We start from the raw sequence: 19,017 nt of genomic DNA, 5'->3' as shown, positions 1-19,017 counted from the left end.
AGGAGTTAAAAACTGTTATAAGAAGCCATTCTTGCAATCTATTTAATAAAACTTCATAAATCTCAAGCCAATGTTATGAAATTCATTGAAAAAACTCTGCTTGAACAAGAATGAAAGACCAAAACTTGTAAAATACATTGGAAAATTTAGTAAAAAAAATTTAATTGTAGCATTTCATTAGTTCATTTATTAACCAATAATAGCTTATGTGATGTATTAGTACTCCTCCATAAGATAATTCTAGCATTTCATTGGTTCATATATAAACCACTAATAACTTATATGATGCATTAGTACTCCTCCACAAGATGCATTGCATCATTTTCCTGCCCATAATTATTGGGTAAATAGTTGTAGTTACACTATTTTTGAACATTATCAGTCTACAAAGTATGTTGAAATATTTGTGTACGTAGATTCATACTCTTACCAACTTTAACATCCAAGACTAAGAAATTTGTAGCCAAAATATTTAAAAAATCCTATGCAAACAGCTTCAATGTTTCAACTTATTGCAAGTATTAGGAAAGATTGTCATCATGTAAGATAACATTAAGTTTTATCTGTTCATATCTAATTTTGCGACACCATCTACAAAGTATGTTGAAATATTTATGTGCATAGATTCACACTCTTACCAACTTTAACATCCAAGACTCAGAAATTTGTAGCCAAAATATTTTAAAAATCCTATGCAAACAGCTTCAATGTTTCAACTTATTGCAAGTATTAGGAAAGATTGTCATCATGTAAGATAACATTAAGTTTTATCTGTTCATATCTAATTTTGCGACACCATCTGCCAGATTTCCACCTCCAGAAACATAATTTCTTGTTGCTAGCATCTTGAGAGAGATTTTCCGTAGATAGTCTTCCTGCATATGATACAGGGACAACATTATTATCCAGAGAAATGGGAAAAAGGAATTCCACACATTTCGTCCCTATACTTTTTAAAACACAACTTGGAAGACATTATGCAATGAGAACATCTTGCTGTAACGTGTGCAATAGCATAAATATTTTTAAGAGCCCCTAACCTATGCTGCCTTCTTGATGTTTAATGAAAGTTGAAACCATCAAATTGAGTGTAGAGTTTAAAGATTATATTGAAGACCTGATCAGTCCTAAAGGTAAGGGTTTGAGGTGCTCATTAGTTTTACCAAATTTAGAGAGCTATATTAAGCTAAAATGGATAGCTTAAGGGATAGCGAAATTCAAAATTTAAAATTTAAAATTTAATATAACACATAAAAGCACACGTGCAATTATCAGCTACTTTTTCTTGGTCAAACATTTCAACAACTTGGCTCTCATATTTTATTTTTCCTCCCAACATGGTAAATAAACAATCGATAATACTCATAACCAATCACATTGAATTTTGAAAAATATAAGTTAAGTGATGACATGGGCAGCAGTTATTTAAAGAAATTCATGTTTGTATTGGCAAATCTCTCAACCTCACAACAATACCATTTGGGATCATGTAAAAGATTTAGAGACTCTATTCATTACTTACTGTTGTATAAAAAGCCAAATAATTATAACAGATTGTGTATACACACATATCTAGAAGTGTAGGGAACACACCCGATTAACAGCAGCAGCATAAATCTTCTCTTCAAAACGCAAAGCAATCTTTGTGAGCTCATTCGTGCCATCAGGACCTGCAAATGGCATATGTTTTTGGAGCGTTTCCATTCTGAACACAAACACTTACTATTAGAAACCACGGTTTCTCGAGGAAAACTAGCCCAATTGCACGCATTTTTTTTCCAAAATTGGGACACCTTAATATCTTTGCTTAAGATCACATCATTTTAATAGGTTAAGGCCTAAAGACATCATGAAAAGGCAGGCATGTTATATGAAGAAGCGATAAGGCTGAGAGTTAAAATAGATAACCAGTCAGTTTTCCAATAAAGTAATTCTACAGTATTCAACCCTGCAAATGGTGTTAAAACAATGAAGGGAAATCTGGCTTACTGGTAGATGAACCATCCTCTGCAAAGGAAGAATGAAACTGCATTTTGATAGGCTGCCAAAGATAATCTTGGTCATGCAAGCATAGGAAGAGCAAAAATAGGAGGGTTTAATCTTTTTTTTTGTTTAAATCATAGGTAGTCATCTAAATAATCAATAGAAAATGTTCTTCTCCAAGACTTCTTCCTTGCCATCTCTAATACATGGCTAAATATAGAACTAGAAAGGGTTCACTGTTTATCAATAGCTCCATTATTTAAAAATGTGCTTCAAAATTGAATGTGACACATGGTTATTCAAGATATCTCCTATTGAAAGATCTTCACTATAATCACCCTTTTAGTTGTATTATGAGAAGTAACAATGTTACACACCTTTTAGTAAAAGGAGTTGGTGTAAGGTCTAGAATTAGGAGCAAAATTATTAATCACAAATTTTCAAGCACATCCAGACAAATAGCAAAAGCATTTATCAGTATTTGACATGATTTTCCTTAATTGTGGAAATACATTACATCAGGCCCCTATCCTTTATCAAACTGAGCCTTTGAAATGTAAAATTTTGGAAGAAACCATTCATGCCTATAAGGTATCCAAGACATTTAGTACAATCTGGAGCTAAAGATCTTACAGTAGAAACTTTCCTGTCAAATGGAGGCCATACAAGTTTTGGACTTGGTCACTCTGTTGAGTTGCATCCCTCAGTAATAAACTTCCACTAGCCTTTGAGATTGTTACTTTTTCTATACACTTCTGTCTGGCGAGTTGTCAATAAATCTTGAGAATTCCTTGAAAACAAGATTAGGGTCTTAGACTACTTTTTTCCCTTTAATATGGAGATTTCCTCATTGGATATTCAGTTCTGTCCTTTCTTTCTCTAGATCAATCTATGCTCCATTTTGCTGTGGCTCCCAAGGAAAGTCATGAATAGACATAATGCAGAATAAAAGCTAAATTGGCAGTTCAGATTCTGGCACAGATGTGGGTTCGAGATACGGCTACGAAATTCATCCAATTTTTGGGGGGGTTGGGTTCAGATTTGTTGGGTTCATCCGTACAAAAACATATGGTTTTTTAAAATATGTATGTGTGCGCATATATATGCAACAGCAAATAAGTCCATACATCACTATGCTAATAGTAAAGCAACATAGCAATAAATACCACCATATCTATGTTTTAGTACAAGGGGATATTAATATACAGCATGATACACTTGCTTGGTCACATGCATGGAACATATTTCCATACCAAGTGGACAGTTTGAGATTGAAAGGATTGTCAAAAGATAAGTGCAGTTATCTGAAATTTTATTTTGTATTGGTTAGCGGATTTCTAACCAGGCTAGATCAAAAGTTGAGATTCAAATTTTAAGCCATGGATTCAAAGACATCAAACCTTTTTTTAAATCCTCTATAATTGTCGATTTGGATGTCACCTATTGTCAATTTGGATTTCCTCTACATTCACAAATACATACATGGCATATAAACCATCTTTTTCTGGTCTTTTTAGTGGTCACTTTAGGATTGGGGCAACCAAATAGACCAAATTAGGCAAAAACATACGCACTTTAAAAAAGTCTAAAAAGGCATTTTGAGACCAAATTCAGCCCAGGTTTGGCTGCTCGGCAGAAAATTCTTCAAAATTCGCTGCAAATTCTGCCAGGGTGCCTCTGACAGAATTTGCAGCAAATTTGTAGCTCTGCAGGAGAATTTGCAGCAAATTTGGGCAGAATTTGACAATGACCAGGCTTTGTACAGAATCGAACCAGACTTTGAGGGTTGCTGGAGAGAATCTGATAACTTAGAATATAAGTGTAATTTGCACAAAAGGTCATGCAAAAGTTCAATTCTAAAGAGATAAGTCGAACTTACTTCAAAGAAGATCATCCTCCCATTCTCATCAGTTGGCAGAGGATAAGACTCGGGGTAAGGAAAATAGCTTCTAATATTTGATTCCAAAGAAACAAATCAAACTTTACTTCTAATAAAATCACCCTGATTCTAATCAGCTGGCAAACGCCAAGACTTGAGGTTAAGGAAAACACCTCCTGAAAATAAATTTGCACAGGTCATGCAGAAGCTTGATCACAAAGATACAAAACTAAAAAACTCACTTCTAAGATCACACTCAACTATTCTAACCAGTTCGTGAATGCTAAGACTTGGGTAAAGGAACACATGTGATATAAATGCCGTTTCTAGTATGCCCAAGGATGGCTCTAATAATTCACTTAAGGGAGTGCCAAGAAAAATTCATGTTATCTTTAGATCTCATTCCTCTTCCCATGATATTTCTAACATCAAATGGAAAGCCCCAGCAATAGGAACATAAAAATTAAATTTTGACAGCACCTCCCATGGTAACCCAGGTTCCTCAGTGGCAAGTTGTGTTATCCACAAGACCACAGATCTGCTGATCAATGAAGCATCAAGAAAGATCAAACCAGGCACACATAACAAAGCAGAGGCAGAGGCATTGCTACTCCAATCACAATCAGTGAGTTCATACAGCATATGCAATATAATCATCAAATGGAATTCTTTGGTGTCATTGCCATCTGCCTCAGAAAATGACACATGATAAACTGTGAGGATAAACATCATCCTAATCAATGCTTGAAATACTTTTGGTAGTGTTCCCTCTTTCTCCATCAACCATTCGTACAGATAGGGGAATTAAATAGCTGATTTTCTTTCAAACCAAGGATTCAATCAAAATAAGGAGCCCATTGTAAGTGATGAGTTTGACAGGTGCCAGTATCTTTGCAGTTTATGGAGTAAACAGATTGATGAGACTCTTTCAACATCATAATCATTATAAATGCAACTAAGGATAGTGGAATTGGCAGTTCATAACATTTGATCAATGCTTGCTCATTAATGAGGTACCTGTTGTGTTGAAAAACAGACATGCCCCTTTGCAAATGCAGAACCCCACAATTTGCTTAGCAGTTTGGTAATTTTGTCTAGTTTTGTCTTAGTCTGATGACAATTTCAAAGTCTCAAGGTTGATAAGGTTGGAAGTTTGAGCAACGTTGAGATGAAAGTCAACTCCTAGGTGCAAGCTAGGATCTTCATACTAAAAGAGGGGCAAAAATTTAATCAAACACAAGAACTATACTAAACAAGTAGAGTGCCCAGCAGAGAGACACTACAGAACTTGTCCCTATCCACTAACTGATCTAACATATGAGAATATCAAGAGGTAATTTTCCCTTATCCACTATATTCCAAGCCTACATTTGATCCGAAGCCCATTTGAACAAACAATTGGCAATGTCATTCCACTGCCAAGGAATCTGCGTGAAAGTATGGATTCCAAAGCTAAATGCCAACTAGCATCCACAAGCTGAATCCTTTTTAACATAGTAAACGCCACCTAAAAATCAGACTCACAAATAGTCCTCTGCCAGGCTAGAGCGCAACACTCAACAACATACAAAATGGCAAGAGCCTCCGTTAAATTATTTGTATGAAAAGCCTTTATACACAAAAAAATATAAACAGGATATCACCAAAACTATCTCGACCAACTCCACCAATACCAGCATGTCCGAGATTCCCCTAAGATGAACCATGAGTGTTAATTTTTAGAAGTCCGTGAGGAGGGGGTGTCCAACAATCCTCCCAATTGATTCTCTACAAAGGATGTCTACATCTACTACTTTGCACCTAATCAGCATACACCAGAGCACTCCTTTGAAGAGGAAAATTAAGATGATTGCAAATAACATCGTCTCCAAGATCCACTCCTCCAGACAAATCACACTTTAGCCAAAACAGTTTCATGAAAACAATGGAAAATTTTCCCCAAGAGTAAAGAAACCATCTTGGCATCCTGATAAATCCCGCAATTCCTCTCGAAACAAACATGCCAAATGATAGGAGGACAAAGAACCCGTGTAGCTTGAACAAAACTTAGACAAAGAGGATACATGTCAGCAGGCCTGGCCTCAAACACCCACTAAAAGAGTCAGATCTCCTTAACAAAGAAGCCCTAAAAGAAGAGATGAGACATATACTCATTAACAACACAAAACATGCATCAAGGGACCATGAAAGCCTTACTTGCACAAATTATCTGCAAAAATTACATTTGGGCCACAAAAATTTATTCCAAATCTATTTCCACCAAGGCATCTCCATACCTCCAAACCGTTGTCTATTAAGCTCCAAACACCTAACAAAAATAGAGTATTTATCAAACAAATCACTGCCCCATGCCAGAACATCGGGTCCTACCAAGGAGTTGCTCTCCCAAGAAGCAAGATTCTAAGTCAGCTAATTTTGTTCCCCCTCTAAGCCACCAAGCAGCCATTCAAAAGAATCCTTCCATTTATAACCAACAGTTAGGCCCAAATTCTAAGCAATCTTATAGTGCACAATCTTATCTGACGTAGTTGCTATAAATAAATCACAAAGGGGTTGTAAATGTGGATATATGGAAAGAAGAGGGGGGTAACAATTCCAAGAATCTATCCAAAAGGATCTTCGGAGCCCCTATTGCAAATCCAAAGAAGGCCCTTATTAACAAACTAAGCCCCTGTTTTCAGAGAATTTTGAACCAAAACCCCAACTCTCCAAAGGATAGCGAAACATACAAATGGTCAACACTTGGTATCTATGCCTGAGAATGTGAGCCCAAAGCTGATTCTAACTAGTACACAGTCGCATACAACTTGGTTGCAAGAGCTTGCCCACTCAAGATAGCAGAATGAAGACCAAGATAACCCTCCTTTGGCTGACACAAAGTCCCACTTAAATAAGCCCCACCTAGGAGTCTACAAATGACCACTCCAAAGAAACTTGCATGTCAGGGCATCATTCTCACTAGTACACCATCACCAATACAACTTGGTTGCAAGAGCTTGCCCACTCAAGATAGCAGAATGAAGACCAAGACAACCCTCCTTTGGTCGACACAAAGTCCCACTTAAATAAATTCCACCTAGGAGTCTACAAATTACCAATCCAAAGAAACTTGCATGTGAGGGCATCAAATTCCTTAAGAAAATACACAGGGGTTGTTTTAACCAAAAAAAAAATTTTGTGTGTGTGTGTGTGTGTATTTGATTTTAGAAGGATCACCTGAGCAGTAGTTGAAAGCCATTGATTAGTCCAATTGTTTACTTTCCAATGTAATTTATCAAGCAAGTCCTACCAAAATACCCAAGATTCCCTACCAACTAGAGGAATGCTCTGATAAAACATAGGAAGAGACCCAATTTGAGATCAAAAGATATTAGCAATCATCCTCTAAATAGATTCTAGAGCATTAAAAAAATAGATTGTGGATTTATGCTCATTAGATTTTTCTAACCTGAAATAGCTAAATAAATATCCAAAGTTTTCCTGAAGGACTCGTCTTCATGTAGATGAGTGATCCCCAACGAAGCAATATCATCCACAAGCTGGTGATGAGAAAGATTAGGTAACCCATTACCCCAACTCTAGCCATGAATGAGGTCCTCGAAAATCCAAGACTTGATAATTCTATCAAGGCCCTCAATCATAATAATTAACAAATATGAAGAAAGAGGATCCCCTTGGCGAAGACCCCTAGAGGCTCCAGATATCTCAAAGATTAAGAATAACAAAGAAGGATGATGAAGTAAGATAACTCCAACCTAAAGCCAAAGGCAATGAGAATTTTTGGCCAAAAGTCACATAACTATATCATAAGCTTTAGCAATATAGTTTAATAAACATGGATTTCTCCTTAGAAATTGTCATACACTGAATGGCTTCAAAGGCAACTACCACCTCATCCAGAATTTGTACTCCTACCACAAAACCAACTTTCTCTTCTGAGATCAAGGTAGGAAGCCAAGGTTTGAGCTTCTTAACAATCAGCTTAGGAATAATTTTGTAAACCACATTATGCAAAGCAAAAGGTCAAATAAAATACAACTGATTAGTACCTTCCTTTTTAGGAATCAAAACAAGGAAAGTAGAGTTCAATGCCCTCTACATCAGTTAGTTACCAAAAGATTCATGGACAACTTCTAGCAAATCCAAATATAACAATTTCCCAAAATTGTTGAAGAAAATCTGTTGAAAACCCATTGCGACCTAGAGTTCTACCCTTACACATCCCAAAAACAACTTCCTCTAATTTAGAAACAGCTATCAGATGCATGCGGAATCATTTGTCACATTGGCAACTAGAGAGGTTGTTGGTAGCGGGGGGGATGAATAAATACAATAAGTGATCTACGAATTCAAGCCACTTGTTAAACTATTCAACCAACTAACTATTGTAATGAAAAAAACTAAGTGCACATAGCACATAACACCAGTATTTTGGTTTCACCAAAAACCCCTATTAGAAGGTGAAGCAGTGGGGATAGTCCTTCACTGCAATTAAAAGGTTGCCTTGTTAAGAGCTTACAAATACCCGTTCTGTAGATTTTACTTATTAGGAGTGCTTTGTACACTATGAGGACTATGTTAGGATCTACCTCAATAGAGGATTTAGAAATCCTTCCGAGAGACCATCATGTTAAAGGATTTTACAATAAAAAGACTAGTTAAAGTCCACCCGGTTAAGGGATTTTCCTCATTGTAACTATTAAGAAACAATAAGTTGATTCACTTGCTTTTGGCACTGCTTGCCTATAAGATACTTTTTGTTTGTCTCTTACTTCAGCTTTCCTATACTTGATCTCTGCTTCAGCGATCACCTCTTTGTGTTTGTCTTCACCTGTTGCTTTGTATTCATTGCTCACTTGTTCTCTCTTGCTTGTATCGTTCTCTCTATTCAGTTCACTAAATTGCTTTCATCGCTTGTCCTTCCTTTTACCTGTATTCCTTTTGCCGCTTAATCTCATTTCTTCATCTGAATTACTTGCTTACTATGCTTGTACCTTGTTTCCTTCACATATCTCTATGTCCTTGATACGTTTACAATCTCTACCTTTGATCATTATTGGCTCTTGTGTAATTTCCAAGATATGTCAAAACATGCTTGACCAGTTGAGATTCCTCCTCAAATCTTCTATACTTGTCTAGCTTTCACCTTCCAATTATTATGTTCTTTCCACTTTCTAGAAACTTCGCCATTATTACTTTGTCTTTGACTGCATCGATTATGCCAATCACTTGATCATGCTACTTGTCATAGGTTTATATTATCTATCACTTTTCCTGACATTACCAGTCGTGAATGTAGACACCTAAATTTGATTACACTGCTTTGGTAATCTAATTTAGCCATCTCTAAAGGCATCATTAATTAAATTCTTATTTAATTAATCCTTTACCATCCCTAGTTGATTAATTTAATTAATCATCTATAGTCCTAATTGATAAATCAAATAATCTATTATTTATCAATTAAATCCTTTTCTCCTATCTAATTCCAAAAATCCCCATTTATTAAATAAATCTATTTGATAAATGAAATCCTCAAATTCAAAAACCCCTAACCTATCTCTAATCCTCCATTTAGCCTAATCCACCCCATCCACCCATACTAACCAAGCTTAGCCACTAACTCATCCACCCTCATTAATGCCATCCACTTGCACATCTCTAACATCCCTAATCTAATCCTAAACCCAAGCCTAATCCACCCCCTAATGTTGTCACATTCCTTAAACAAGTTTAAGACTTTCCTAATCCAAACCAAACTCTCCCCTCAAAAAACCCAACCACTAAGTCATGAGTGCTCTTACAAAACATAAAAGACTCTTACAAGCCCACTCATGACTCTTACACCCATCTTCCACACTCTTCCCTCTTCCACACTCATTCCTCTTACATCCCTCTTACATACTCAACCTCACTCATCATGCCTTTAACCAACCCTTTACCCTACCCTCTCACACTCATCCTCCTTGTGACAAGTGTCACCTTCCCATTAGTGCTAAACAAGCACAATCCATGTGCTCTCCTTTGAGTGCATCCTAGCCCTCCTTAAGCCTTCATCCATCCTTGCATCTAAGACCTCCATCCCTCTACCCCTTAGCCTATAAATTGAATCCCATCCCAAGCCATTTCATCCACAATCTTTGAGCTAAAGTTACCATGCTATTTTGAGAACCAAAGCCATCAATCTTACCCTTATAATGCCAAATTGAGAGCTCACAAAGCTACCAATTTGCCATTACCCATCTCCATTGAAGCAGCTTTTAAGCATCTTGAGCATACATCCACAGCAAAAGGACACATCTACAAAATCAAGAAAGCATGGAGTGTTTTATCTTGTGAAGTTTGCACTTCTTGTTTGCTTTCTTTGTCTAAGCATATATGTGAATTTAGTTTTTGGTTTGTGAATGTTTACTTTATTTGTTAATGTTCTTTGCATACTAAATCTTGTTCTACATTTTGGCACGCCCGGTGGGACCCCACTATGGGTCATTTAATCATCTATTTTCATCTATATGTCATTTTTTCTAACCATCTAATGTTTGTTGTTGTTTGAGTGTGTTGTGAGGGTGTTTTTGCTTGTTTTTGCAGGTTAAAGAATGCACTTAGGAAGAAGAAATACCATCTAAAAAAAAAAATTTCGCGTTTTTCAACTTTTTTCGCGCAGTTTTGGTGTCTGCAACCTGTTCTGTCTGCGAAAATCCGCGTCTGCGCAAATCGACGTCTGCGAAAATCCACGTCTGCGCAAATCGACGTCTCCACCACCGCCAATCCAAATCGTCGTCTGCGAAAATCCGCATCTGCGCAAATCGGCGTCTCTGCTTGTCACCTGTTTTCTGTGCCGCAAATCTGTTCTATCGTCTTCGAATACTAGCGTCTCTGTATTTCAACGTCTTCGTATTTTGGCGTCTCCGCTTGATAGACTGTCGTCTCTGCCTGCTTATGTTGCATTTCTGCTTTAAAATCTTTATTTCTGCACTTTGTAGCTTAGAAAAATATTGGGAAAAAAAAAATTTTTTAAAAAGAGTATAAATCAAAATTTGACTTTTAGTGGTTCCATAGGATTTAGACCATTTTAAGCATTTTTACGCGTAAAAAAAACAGCAAAAAAAGTTTTAAAAAATTTTTCCATAGTTAAGCTCTCATTTTTGAAGATTTTGGCTAACTAAATTGCTTTTTTTTTTTTTTGGTCTCATTGCAGATTGGAGCACATATGGAACCACTAGCCATGTTTCTTGCAGGTTTTCATGTTGCTAAAAAATGAACTTGAATGTTTAACCATTTGTCTTTGAATGCATGTTGCTAAAAAAAGGAACTTGAATGGTTAAACACATTTTCCATTGAATGAATGTTGTTCAAAACACACTCTTGAATGTCATGGATTAAAATCAACTTTCCTTGGAATGCATGCTTAAAACAACAAATCCAATCTTGAATGCCAAGGATCAATTAACCATTGCAATATCAAACACTTCATTTGGAGCTTCTAAAATTGAACAAAACAAATCTCTTTTCCACATGCAATCTAGGTAAAGTTTGATTTTTGGACATTTAAGAAACTTTGTTAAGTTAAAATACAAATTTACAAAAATCAATTTGAGTAGTTCCTTGGACTCACCTCTTTTCTAATCACCCATCAAATATTAACCATTGGTTGCAATCTCAGCGCCATTTATGGGGATGGATCTACTTGAAAAAGGTGTTAAATGTTCCACAATCTAACTCACTCACTTGGTCTTTGAACGTTTGCTTTAACTTTATCAAAATTCTTAAATGGCCAAAACTCTAGATTAAATCGATCACACTTCAAGTTTGGGCACTAAAATTGAACAACAACTAATGTGGAGAGCCTCCGAGCGCGCGCTTGAAATCGAATCTCACACACTTTTGTTTTGGGCTTAAAACAAACTCACACTCAATCTTGAATGCCTTAAAGAAAATTAATCGATACTTGACGTGGAGGGCCTCCGGGCGCGCGAGTTTGCTTTTGTTGACCCTAACTGTTCTTATTGTTTGCATTTTTCGATCGATTTACTTTTGTTGGCGCTTCAAGTTGGAATTGAACATTGTCTCTTAAACATGAGTGCTTGCAAAGTCTAGATTAGCACACATAAGAGTCAGTTGGTAAAAGAACAAGCGTGTTTTTTAGCCCAAGGTCATCCAAGTCTTCTCTCCCCTTGTCGTCTTTCGAGGCCATCTTGGGTGCATAAGATTAGGATCCAAAACCTTGTTTCTTTTTAGGAGGCCTGCTTGGGGATTTCATCACCCCTTGGACGACCTCAACTCCAGCGTTCCGGCGGAGTATAAGAATCGGGAGGTGAATCGAAAGACACCTCTCTTGGGATCGAGATTTTGTCATTCGGGCTAAGCCTCAAGGAACTTTATACTCTTGAGAAGTGAAAGAGGAGAAGTGGGTTACCGCTCCTCTCGGCTGTGTGACATCCTTTTGGTCTCATCTACGGATTTGGGCCTCGCGTACCTTGCGTATATCGAGGACTCCCTAGCTAAACCAACTGTCAGCCTTGCAGAAAACCATCTAGGATGTTAATGTGTTTGGAGTGACTGATCGAAACATTTGTAGAACATACACACTCCTCGGCGCAAGTATCACATTCTGAGAACCATAAACTTCTATCTGGGTGTTCCTATCTATTGCTTGTTTTTATTTTACTTGTTGAATGAATGTTTGCCAAACTTGGTCAATCCTAGCTTAGGGCACACTTAGCGTAGTCACTGCCTATTTTAGAAGTTGAACAAGTTGAAGCAAAACAACCAAAATCTCCCAAAGCCAAGCAAATTCAGGAATTTATGTCGGAACAACCCAAACCCAAACAGAAGTTTCACAAGGTCAAACTCAAGCCATCTCTAGCATATCAAGAACTTTCAGCCAAGAGAAAAGAAATAACACCAAACTCACGAATTGCCAAACTCCACAAAGCAGAGGACAAAGCTACCGACGAAGCACTTCAAGAGGCCTGGTTAGAGCGCACCATCAAATTTAGCCAACATCCAGGAGTTAATCCTGCTTATGCCTTACCAACTAGGCATGATTTCTATGATTAGACACCCTTGTTTCTCCCCATCTTCTTGGATAAGCTTCACTTTAGAGTCATCTTTGTAGAAAAGCCAACCATCTTAGGTTATCCCCTTGAGCATTATTAGCTCATCCATCTCATTTAGAATCAAACCATCTAGCCAGCAATCGAAAATCTGCACATCTAAGCTTTCAAAATTGTTGTCACCTTGCTAAAAGTTTGCCATTCCTAAAATCTTCCAAATCCACCAATCTCACCAAGGTTATCCCTTTGACAGAGCTTTGTCTAGGGTAATCTAGCTTTGTCACTTGTTATCCCTCATCACCTTGAGCTAAAGGTTGGGATCCGCAAGTGGTCAATCTCGTGTTCTTCCTAAAGGATCATCAGTCTATCCTTAAGTTGACACAATCACCACCAAGCTTGCACATAGGAAAGCAGACCTTTTGTGCTTTGACAACATATCTTTGAAGTTAGAATCCCCAACCCAATCCTCCTTAGGTTTTGTCATATAGCTTTGCCTCAACCTAGGAAATCATTTGCATAGAAAAGCCTTCCCCCTTTTGCATCCATCAGCATTATTGCATCTCATCCCTAGGAGCATTTTTCATGCCACCCGTCACTCGCTTAGCCAAGAAGAAAGAAACAATGGAGCCCTATCATTTGGATCGAACAGCCTCACCCCCCTTGAGCACTCAGCCATCCTTCAGCCCAGAGCCAGCTATGCCATCACCTACTGACATTGAAGCTTTCATGAACCAACCAGGAAATGCAGTATTGGTAAACGCCATTATAGACAAAAACAAAGAGACAATCATGGCTAATTTTCGAAGGGACAATGTAGGAACCTTTGACTTTGGAAGACCCCCTCCATTATCAGATCCATCTCACCCGTTGTTTGGGCAGCTGCCACCACCCATAGGCTCTTATGATCCAAATTATCCTCAATATATTCCAAAAGAAGAGCCTCCAGCCAATCCATATTACCCAATAGACCCAAACATACCATCATCCACCCAAGTTGAAATCTCCATGCCGCAAGCCAACCCAGCCACCACCACTCCATCCTTGGTTCATACCTCTCCGCTCCAAACCCCCTTTACCCAAAACATCTCACCGTTCACCCCCTTCACTATTGCTGCTGCTCCCCAACCCAGCCTTCCAAATCCACCCATCTCCCAAATCAGTGCTAGCATCTTTGGCCAACCTCAGCAATATACAACAGGGATGCCACCCATGGGGCCAAGTAATCAACCTTTCATCGCCCCCAGCTTGTTCACCACAGCCCAAAGCACAATCCCATCATTTCCATTAGGTCTTGGGAGCTCAATACCACCAGCCACAAATCCACAAGCTACTACCTTCACTCCACAAAGCTATCAAATCCCACAAGCTACTGCCAATCTTCTACCAAGCTCCCAAGTGACCCCAGCTCCCGCCACCACTATACCAAGCTTCCAAATCCAGCCACCAAGCTATCAAACCCCATCAATTCCATTCCCAAGCTTTCAATTCCCACCACCTCCACCACCAACTAATCCATTACCTCCTATTACCAACTACTTTTCAATGCCACTTCTAGGAGGTAATCCACCACCCCAGCCAACCACTAATTATTTGCAGATACCATCCCAAATGGGGGCACAACCCACATATATTGGTCAAACCCCACAAGCCCCCCGATCCTTTCCTCAAGCCTCACAACCATCTTATACCTTACCTCCACAAAGCAATCCATTTATCCCACAGCCAGCTTATGTTCCTCAATCCCAACCTCAAATCCCATATCAACAGCAAGCCTCGCAGCACATGCAGCAATATGCGCCACCTCCCCCTCAACAACCCATCATCCACCATGCAACTGCCCAAACAATGTACAATCCCTATCAGCAAATCCCTCATAACCATCCATATTCAATGGCCCCATCCAGCACATACCTACCTCAAGGCACTCCTACATTGGGGGCACCCCAACCATCACCTATCAATTCAGAGTGGGAGCAAATGAAGACAGCTCTGAAAGCCATCCAAGAAGGGAATGATCCAAAGACATTCAAGTTTGAGAATGTGTGTCCTTACCCATTTGACAGAGCCATTACCACGACACCATTTCCCAAACACTTTGAGGTACCTAAATTTGACAAATTCAGAGGAAAAGGAGACCCTGTCACACATATCAAAGAATTTTACATGCATTGCCAGGACGTGGCATACAATGATGTCTTCCTCTTGCGCCTTTTTCCCAAAAGCTTGGCTGGACCAGCTCTTGAATGGTTTTATAGAATCCCCTATGGCACAATTAAAAACTTTGCTGAATTATCTGAGGCATTTGTAGCCCGATATGCCCATCTTGTTGAAACAGAGCTATCAATAGTTGATCTTGTCCACACCAAGCAAAAAGGTGGAGAAAGCCTTGCCGAATACCTGCAAAGATGGCAAACCCTTACCACCCGCATATCCTGCACCTTGCCAGAACGCCATGTGGTGAAAATGTTTATTGATAATGCACATCCCAGCTTGGCTCACCACATGACCATGAACTGTTTGCAGACCTATAAGGATATCAAAGAGAAAGGAATGATTCTTGAGCAAGGACTCATCAAAGATGGTGTGGTAAAGATTTACAAAGAGGCCAACCAAAATCAATCACATTCCAATGACAAGTCTAGGTATTGGAACAAAAACAAGCATGTTGCAACAGATGGGGTTACTGACACCAGACATGTGAATATTGTTGGTCCTTCTCAAAACCAGTCTAACCCACCATATCAAACAAACAACCAACAAGCTATCAATTACCAACAACGAAATAACCAAAGCTATCAAAACCACAATACAAGACCCAACTTTCAAGGGTCTAACAATCAAGCTAATGCCATCAATGTAGCTGCAGGGCAAAAGCTCAGATTCCAACCTGCACCTAGAAACTATACACCCCTTGGTGAGCCATTGGATGTTATTTTTGAGAAATTGGCTAAGGAAAACCTCATCAAATTTCCTCCTACCCAGCAAATTGATCCAAGCCAATCCAAAGCTGCATGGTACAAGGACAATGAGTATTGCAAGTTCCATAGAGTAAACGGTCACACCACCCTCAGATGCATGAAACTGAAAGACTATGTGCAGGACCTCATTGATCGGAAGGAAATCACTGTTGGTGCCCAAACCTCTCCCAATGCAGGCTTACAGATTTATCAAAATGCTTTTCCTCCACACAACAACCAAAATCCTGGAAAAGCACCTATTCAAAACAACACCAACAACCGCCAACCAAACCAACAACATGGGAAGAACAATGACCACACTTCATCCTATATAGACTATGGTAGCCTTATAGGTTGTATATCTGAGAAAGAGCCTTCTGTCAATGTTATCAATATCCGAGGACCAGACAATGAGTGTGCGGTCACCACTTGAAGAGCGCGATTTAACATCGCAGGCCCACCAATTTCGTTCGCACCATCAGCTCCATCAAAAAGCCGGTACAATATCTTGGAACACCTTGGGAACATGCCAGCCCAAATCTCCATTTTAGACCTTCTCCGCACTAGTCCTGTGTACAAAGACATCCTTGACAATGCTCTCATAGAATCCCGTGTCCCTTCTGATATCAATGCTACTGATTTTCGTAATCTTGTTGGACACCTTTCATCCTCATGTGCCCTATCTTTCAAACCCACTGACATACCCGTGGTTGAGCCAGATCACACCCTTCCGCTTCGCATAGCCATCATGGTATCCAATTTTGCCATGAAAAGAGTAATGATAGATAATGGATCAGCCTTGAACATTTGCACCCTAAAATTCATAAAACAAGCTGGGTATACTGAGGCAGATATGATCAGTGAGGTTATCACCATCAAAGCTTATGACAACTTGGAAAGGACCACAGAAGGGACTATTTTGCTACCAATCAAGGTTGGGCCGGTCATCCAAGAGACAGTTTGCCATGTTGTTGATCTAAACCTACCATTTAACATCCTCCTCGGTCGCCCATGGATTCATGCTATGAAGGTTGTTCCATCCACCTACCATCAGTACATCAAATTTCCGCATCAAGGCACTGAGGTAACCATCCATGCCGATCCAGAACCCTTTGCTTACTGCAATGCGGTTGAAGCTTCATATACAAACCATTGCCCTAGAATAGACATCGGCACAGCCATTGCCAGCTCATCCCACACTTATAATGATGCAGAAACCATCCTCGCCTCCACCCTATCTACTGTAAAGATCAACAACAAAGGCTGTGGAGAATATAGTCTATCAGATGCATTTGCTGTCGGAGCAATCCCACTTGATCCACATACCCATGGACGGCCAACATATCACAAAGCTAAGGAGATTCCACCTCCTCGATACAAATGGTTTGGCCCAACCACCTTTGTGTCCTCAAAAATGCCTCTTCATGAGGAGCTCACTCCAGATATCAACAATTGGTTACATAAGGATGCACCTCCAAGAAATCAAGCACGCCTTGATCACTTCAGCCAGAAGTATCCCCAACAACATAAGCTCATCACTAAAAAATGGAACTATCAAGGAGGTGGACTAGGACCAGAAGAAAGGGGCATGCAATGTCCCATCGAAGCACATAATTGGGAAACGAAGTCAGGTCTTGGCTTTGGCATACCCACAACTGGGGGCACCAACGAGAACGGTCACGCTTTTTCGAACATCCACCGCGACCTTGTCGAAATCGAAGACATTCCTGAGGAAGTTGAAAAGAGAGCCTACGACGATATCCCAGACCAAATCTTCCTAAGAGACTCTGTTCTCCGAGAACTATCCATCCATCTCATTTACCTACCACTTGCTCATCCACAACTCATAGATTGGGACCAACCAAGTGTCATACATATTGATGAGTTCGCATCAGAGGAAGCGCTTCTAAGATTCATGGGAGCCGAAACTCCTCATAAGAAGACAAAGCCAGATTCTGCCTACATCTACAAGCTAGATCCCAAGGGGCATTTTGGAGAAAATCCCCAACCTAGTTTCGATACACCCAAAACTGAAACTAAGGTAAATCTGGGACTAGCTAAGGCAGCGAAGAGAACCCCTCAGCAAGAAAATCCAGAGCCACAAGCAGAACATGAGGATTTAGTATTGCCTCCTCAAGATAATCGACCAGAGGTGTCTTCTATTCTAATAAAGGATACTAGAGAAGTCAACATTGGTTCTTCAGAGATCCCTAGAATTGTTCACATTGCTGCATCCCTATCACAAGACCAAGCTGACCTCCTCTTTAAGGTTTTACGAGAGAACATTGGCCGATTTGCATGGTCATATCAGGACATGCCAGGACTTGATCCAAAGCTTGTAGTTCATCATCTTGTAGTCGATCCAAAGATCAAGCCCGTCAGACAAAAGCTTAGAAAAATGCACCCCAAGGTGGCATTACTAGTCAAAGCTGAACTAGAAAGAATGTTAGCTGCTAAGGTTATCCGACCTATCGACTACTCAGAATGGATCTCCAACATGGTCCCTGTCACTAAGCCTTCCGGTGACATCAGAATCTGCACTGATTTTAGAGATCTTAACAAAGCTTGTCCAAAGGATGATTTTCCCTTGCCCAACATAGATATGATTGTAGATCTTACAGCTGGACATGAAATTCTGTCCCTTATGGATGGATTTTCCGGGTATAATCAGATCAAGATTGCAGAAGAGGACCAGCATAAGACAGCATTCACTACCCCTTGGGGAACCTTTTGCTACACCATGATGCCTTTTGGCCTAAAGAATGCTGGGGCTACCTATCAAAGAGCTATGACAGCCATTTTCCATGATCTTATCCATAGCATTTTGGAGGATTATGTGGATGATATCCTAGTCAAATCTCACACCTTCATGGATCATCTTGCTGACCTGGAGAAAGTCTTTGATAGGTTGGCCCAATATCATCTCATGCTAAATCCCAAGAAGTGTGTCTTTGGGGTCACATCTGGCAAGCTTCTAGGCTTCATAGTTTCTAAACGAGGTATAGAGATCGACCCCAAAAAGGTCAAGGCTATCTTAAACATGCCTCCTCCCCAGACACTGCAACAGCTTCGCTCTCTTCAGGGAAAACTTCAATCTGTCCGGCGCTTCATCTCCCAACTTGCAGATAAGTGTACACCGTTT

At 39.4% G+C, this 19,017-nt stretch overlaps 1 protein-coding gene across 1 annotated transcript in view; it reads right to left on the bottom strand.

The window, feature by feature from the left end:
* Nucleotides 1–521: 521 nt before the first annotated feature.
* LOC149531593 (uncharacterized) overlaps nucleotides 522–19,017 on the bottom strand; it is a 66,627-nt gene continuing 48,131 nt past the window's right edge. The window contains exons 5-6 of the mRNA XM_089810703.1: nucleotides 1,594–1,705; nucleotides 522–875 (exon numbers count right to left, since the gene is read on the bottom strand). Of these exons, the coding sequence (XP_089666829.1) occupies nucleotides 768–875; nucleotides 1,594–1,705 (220 nt within the window). The 3' untranslated portion in view covers nucleotides 522–767. The remainder of the gene's footprint in view (nucleotides 876–1,593; nucleotides 1,706–19,017) is intronic.

This window comes from Cupressus sempervirens, chromosome 11 (assembly GCF_028749045.1).
Source record: "Cupressus sempervirens isolate cs-2001-9-10 chromosome 11, ASM2874904v1, whole genome shotgun sequence".
Lineage (NCBI taxonomy): Eukaryota > Viridiplantae > Streptophyta > Pinopsida > Cupressales > Cupressaceae > Cupressus > Cupressus sempervirens.
This window is presented reverse-complemented; position numbering and strand designations above follow the sequence as displayed.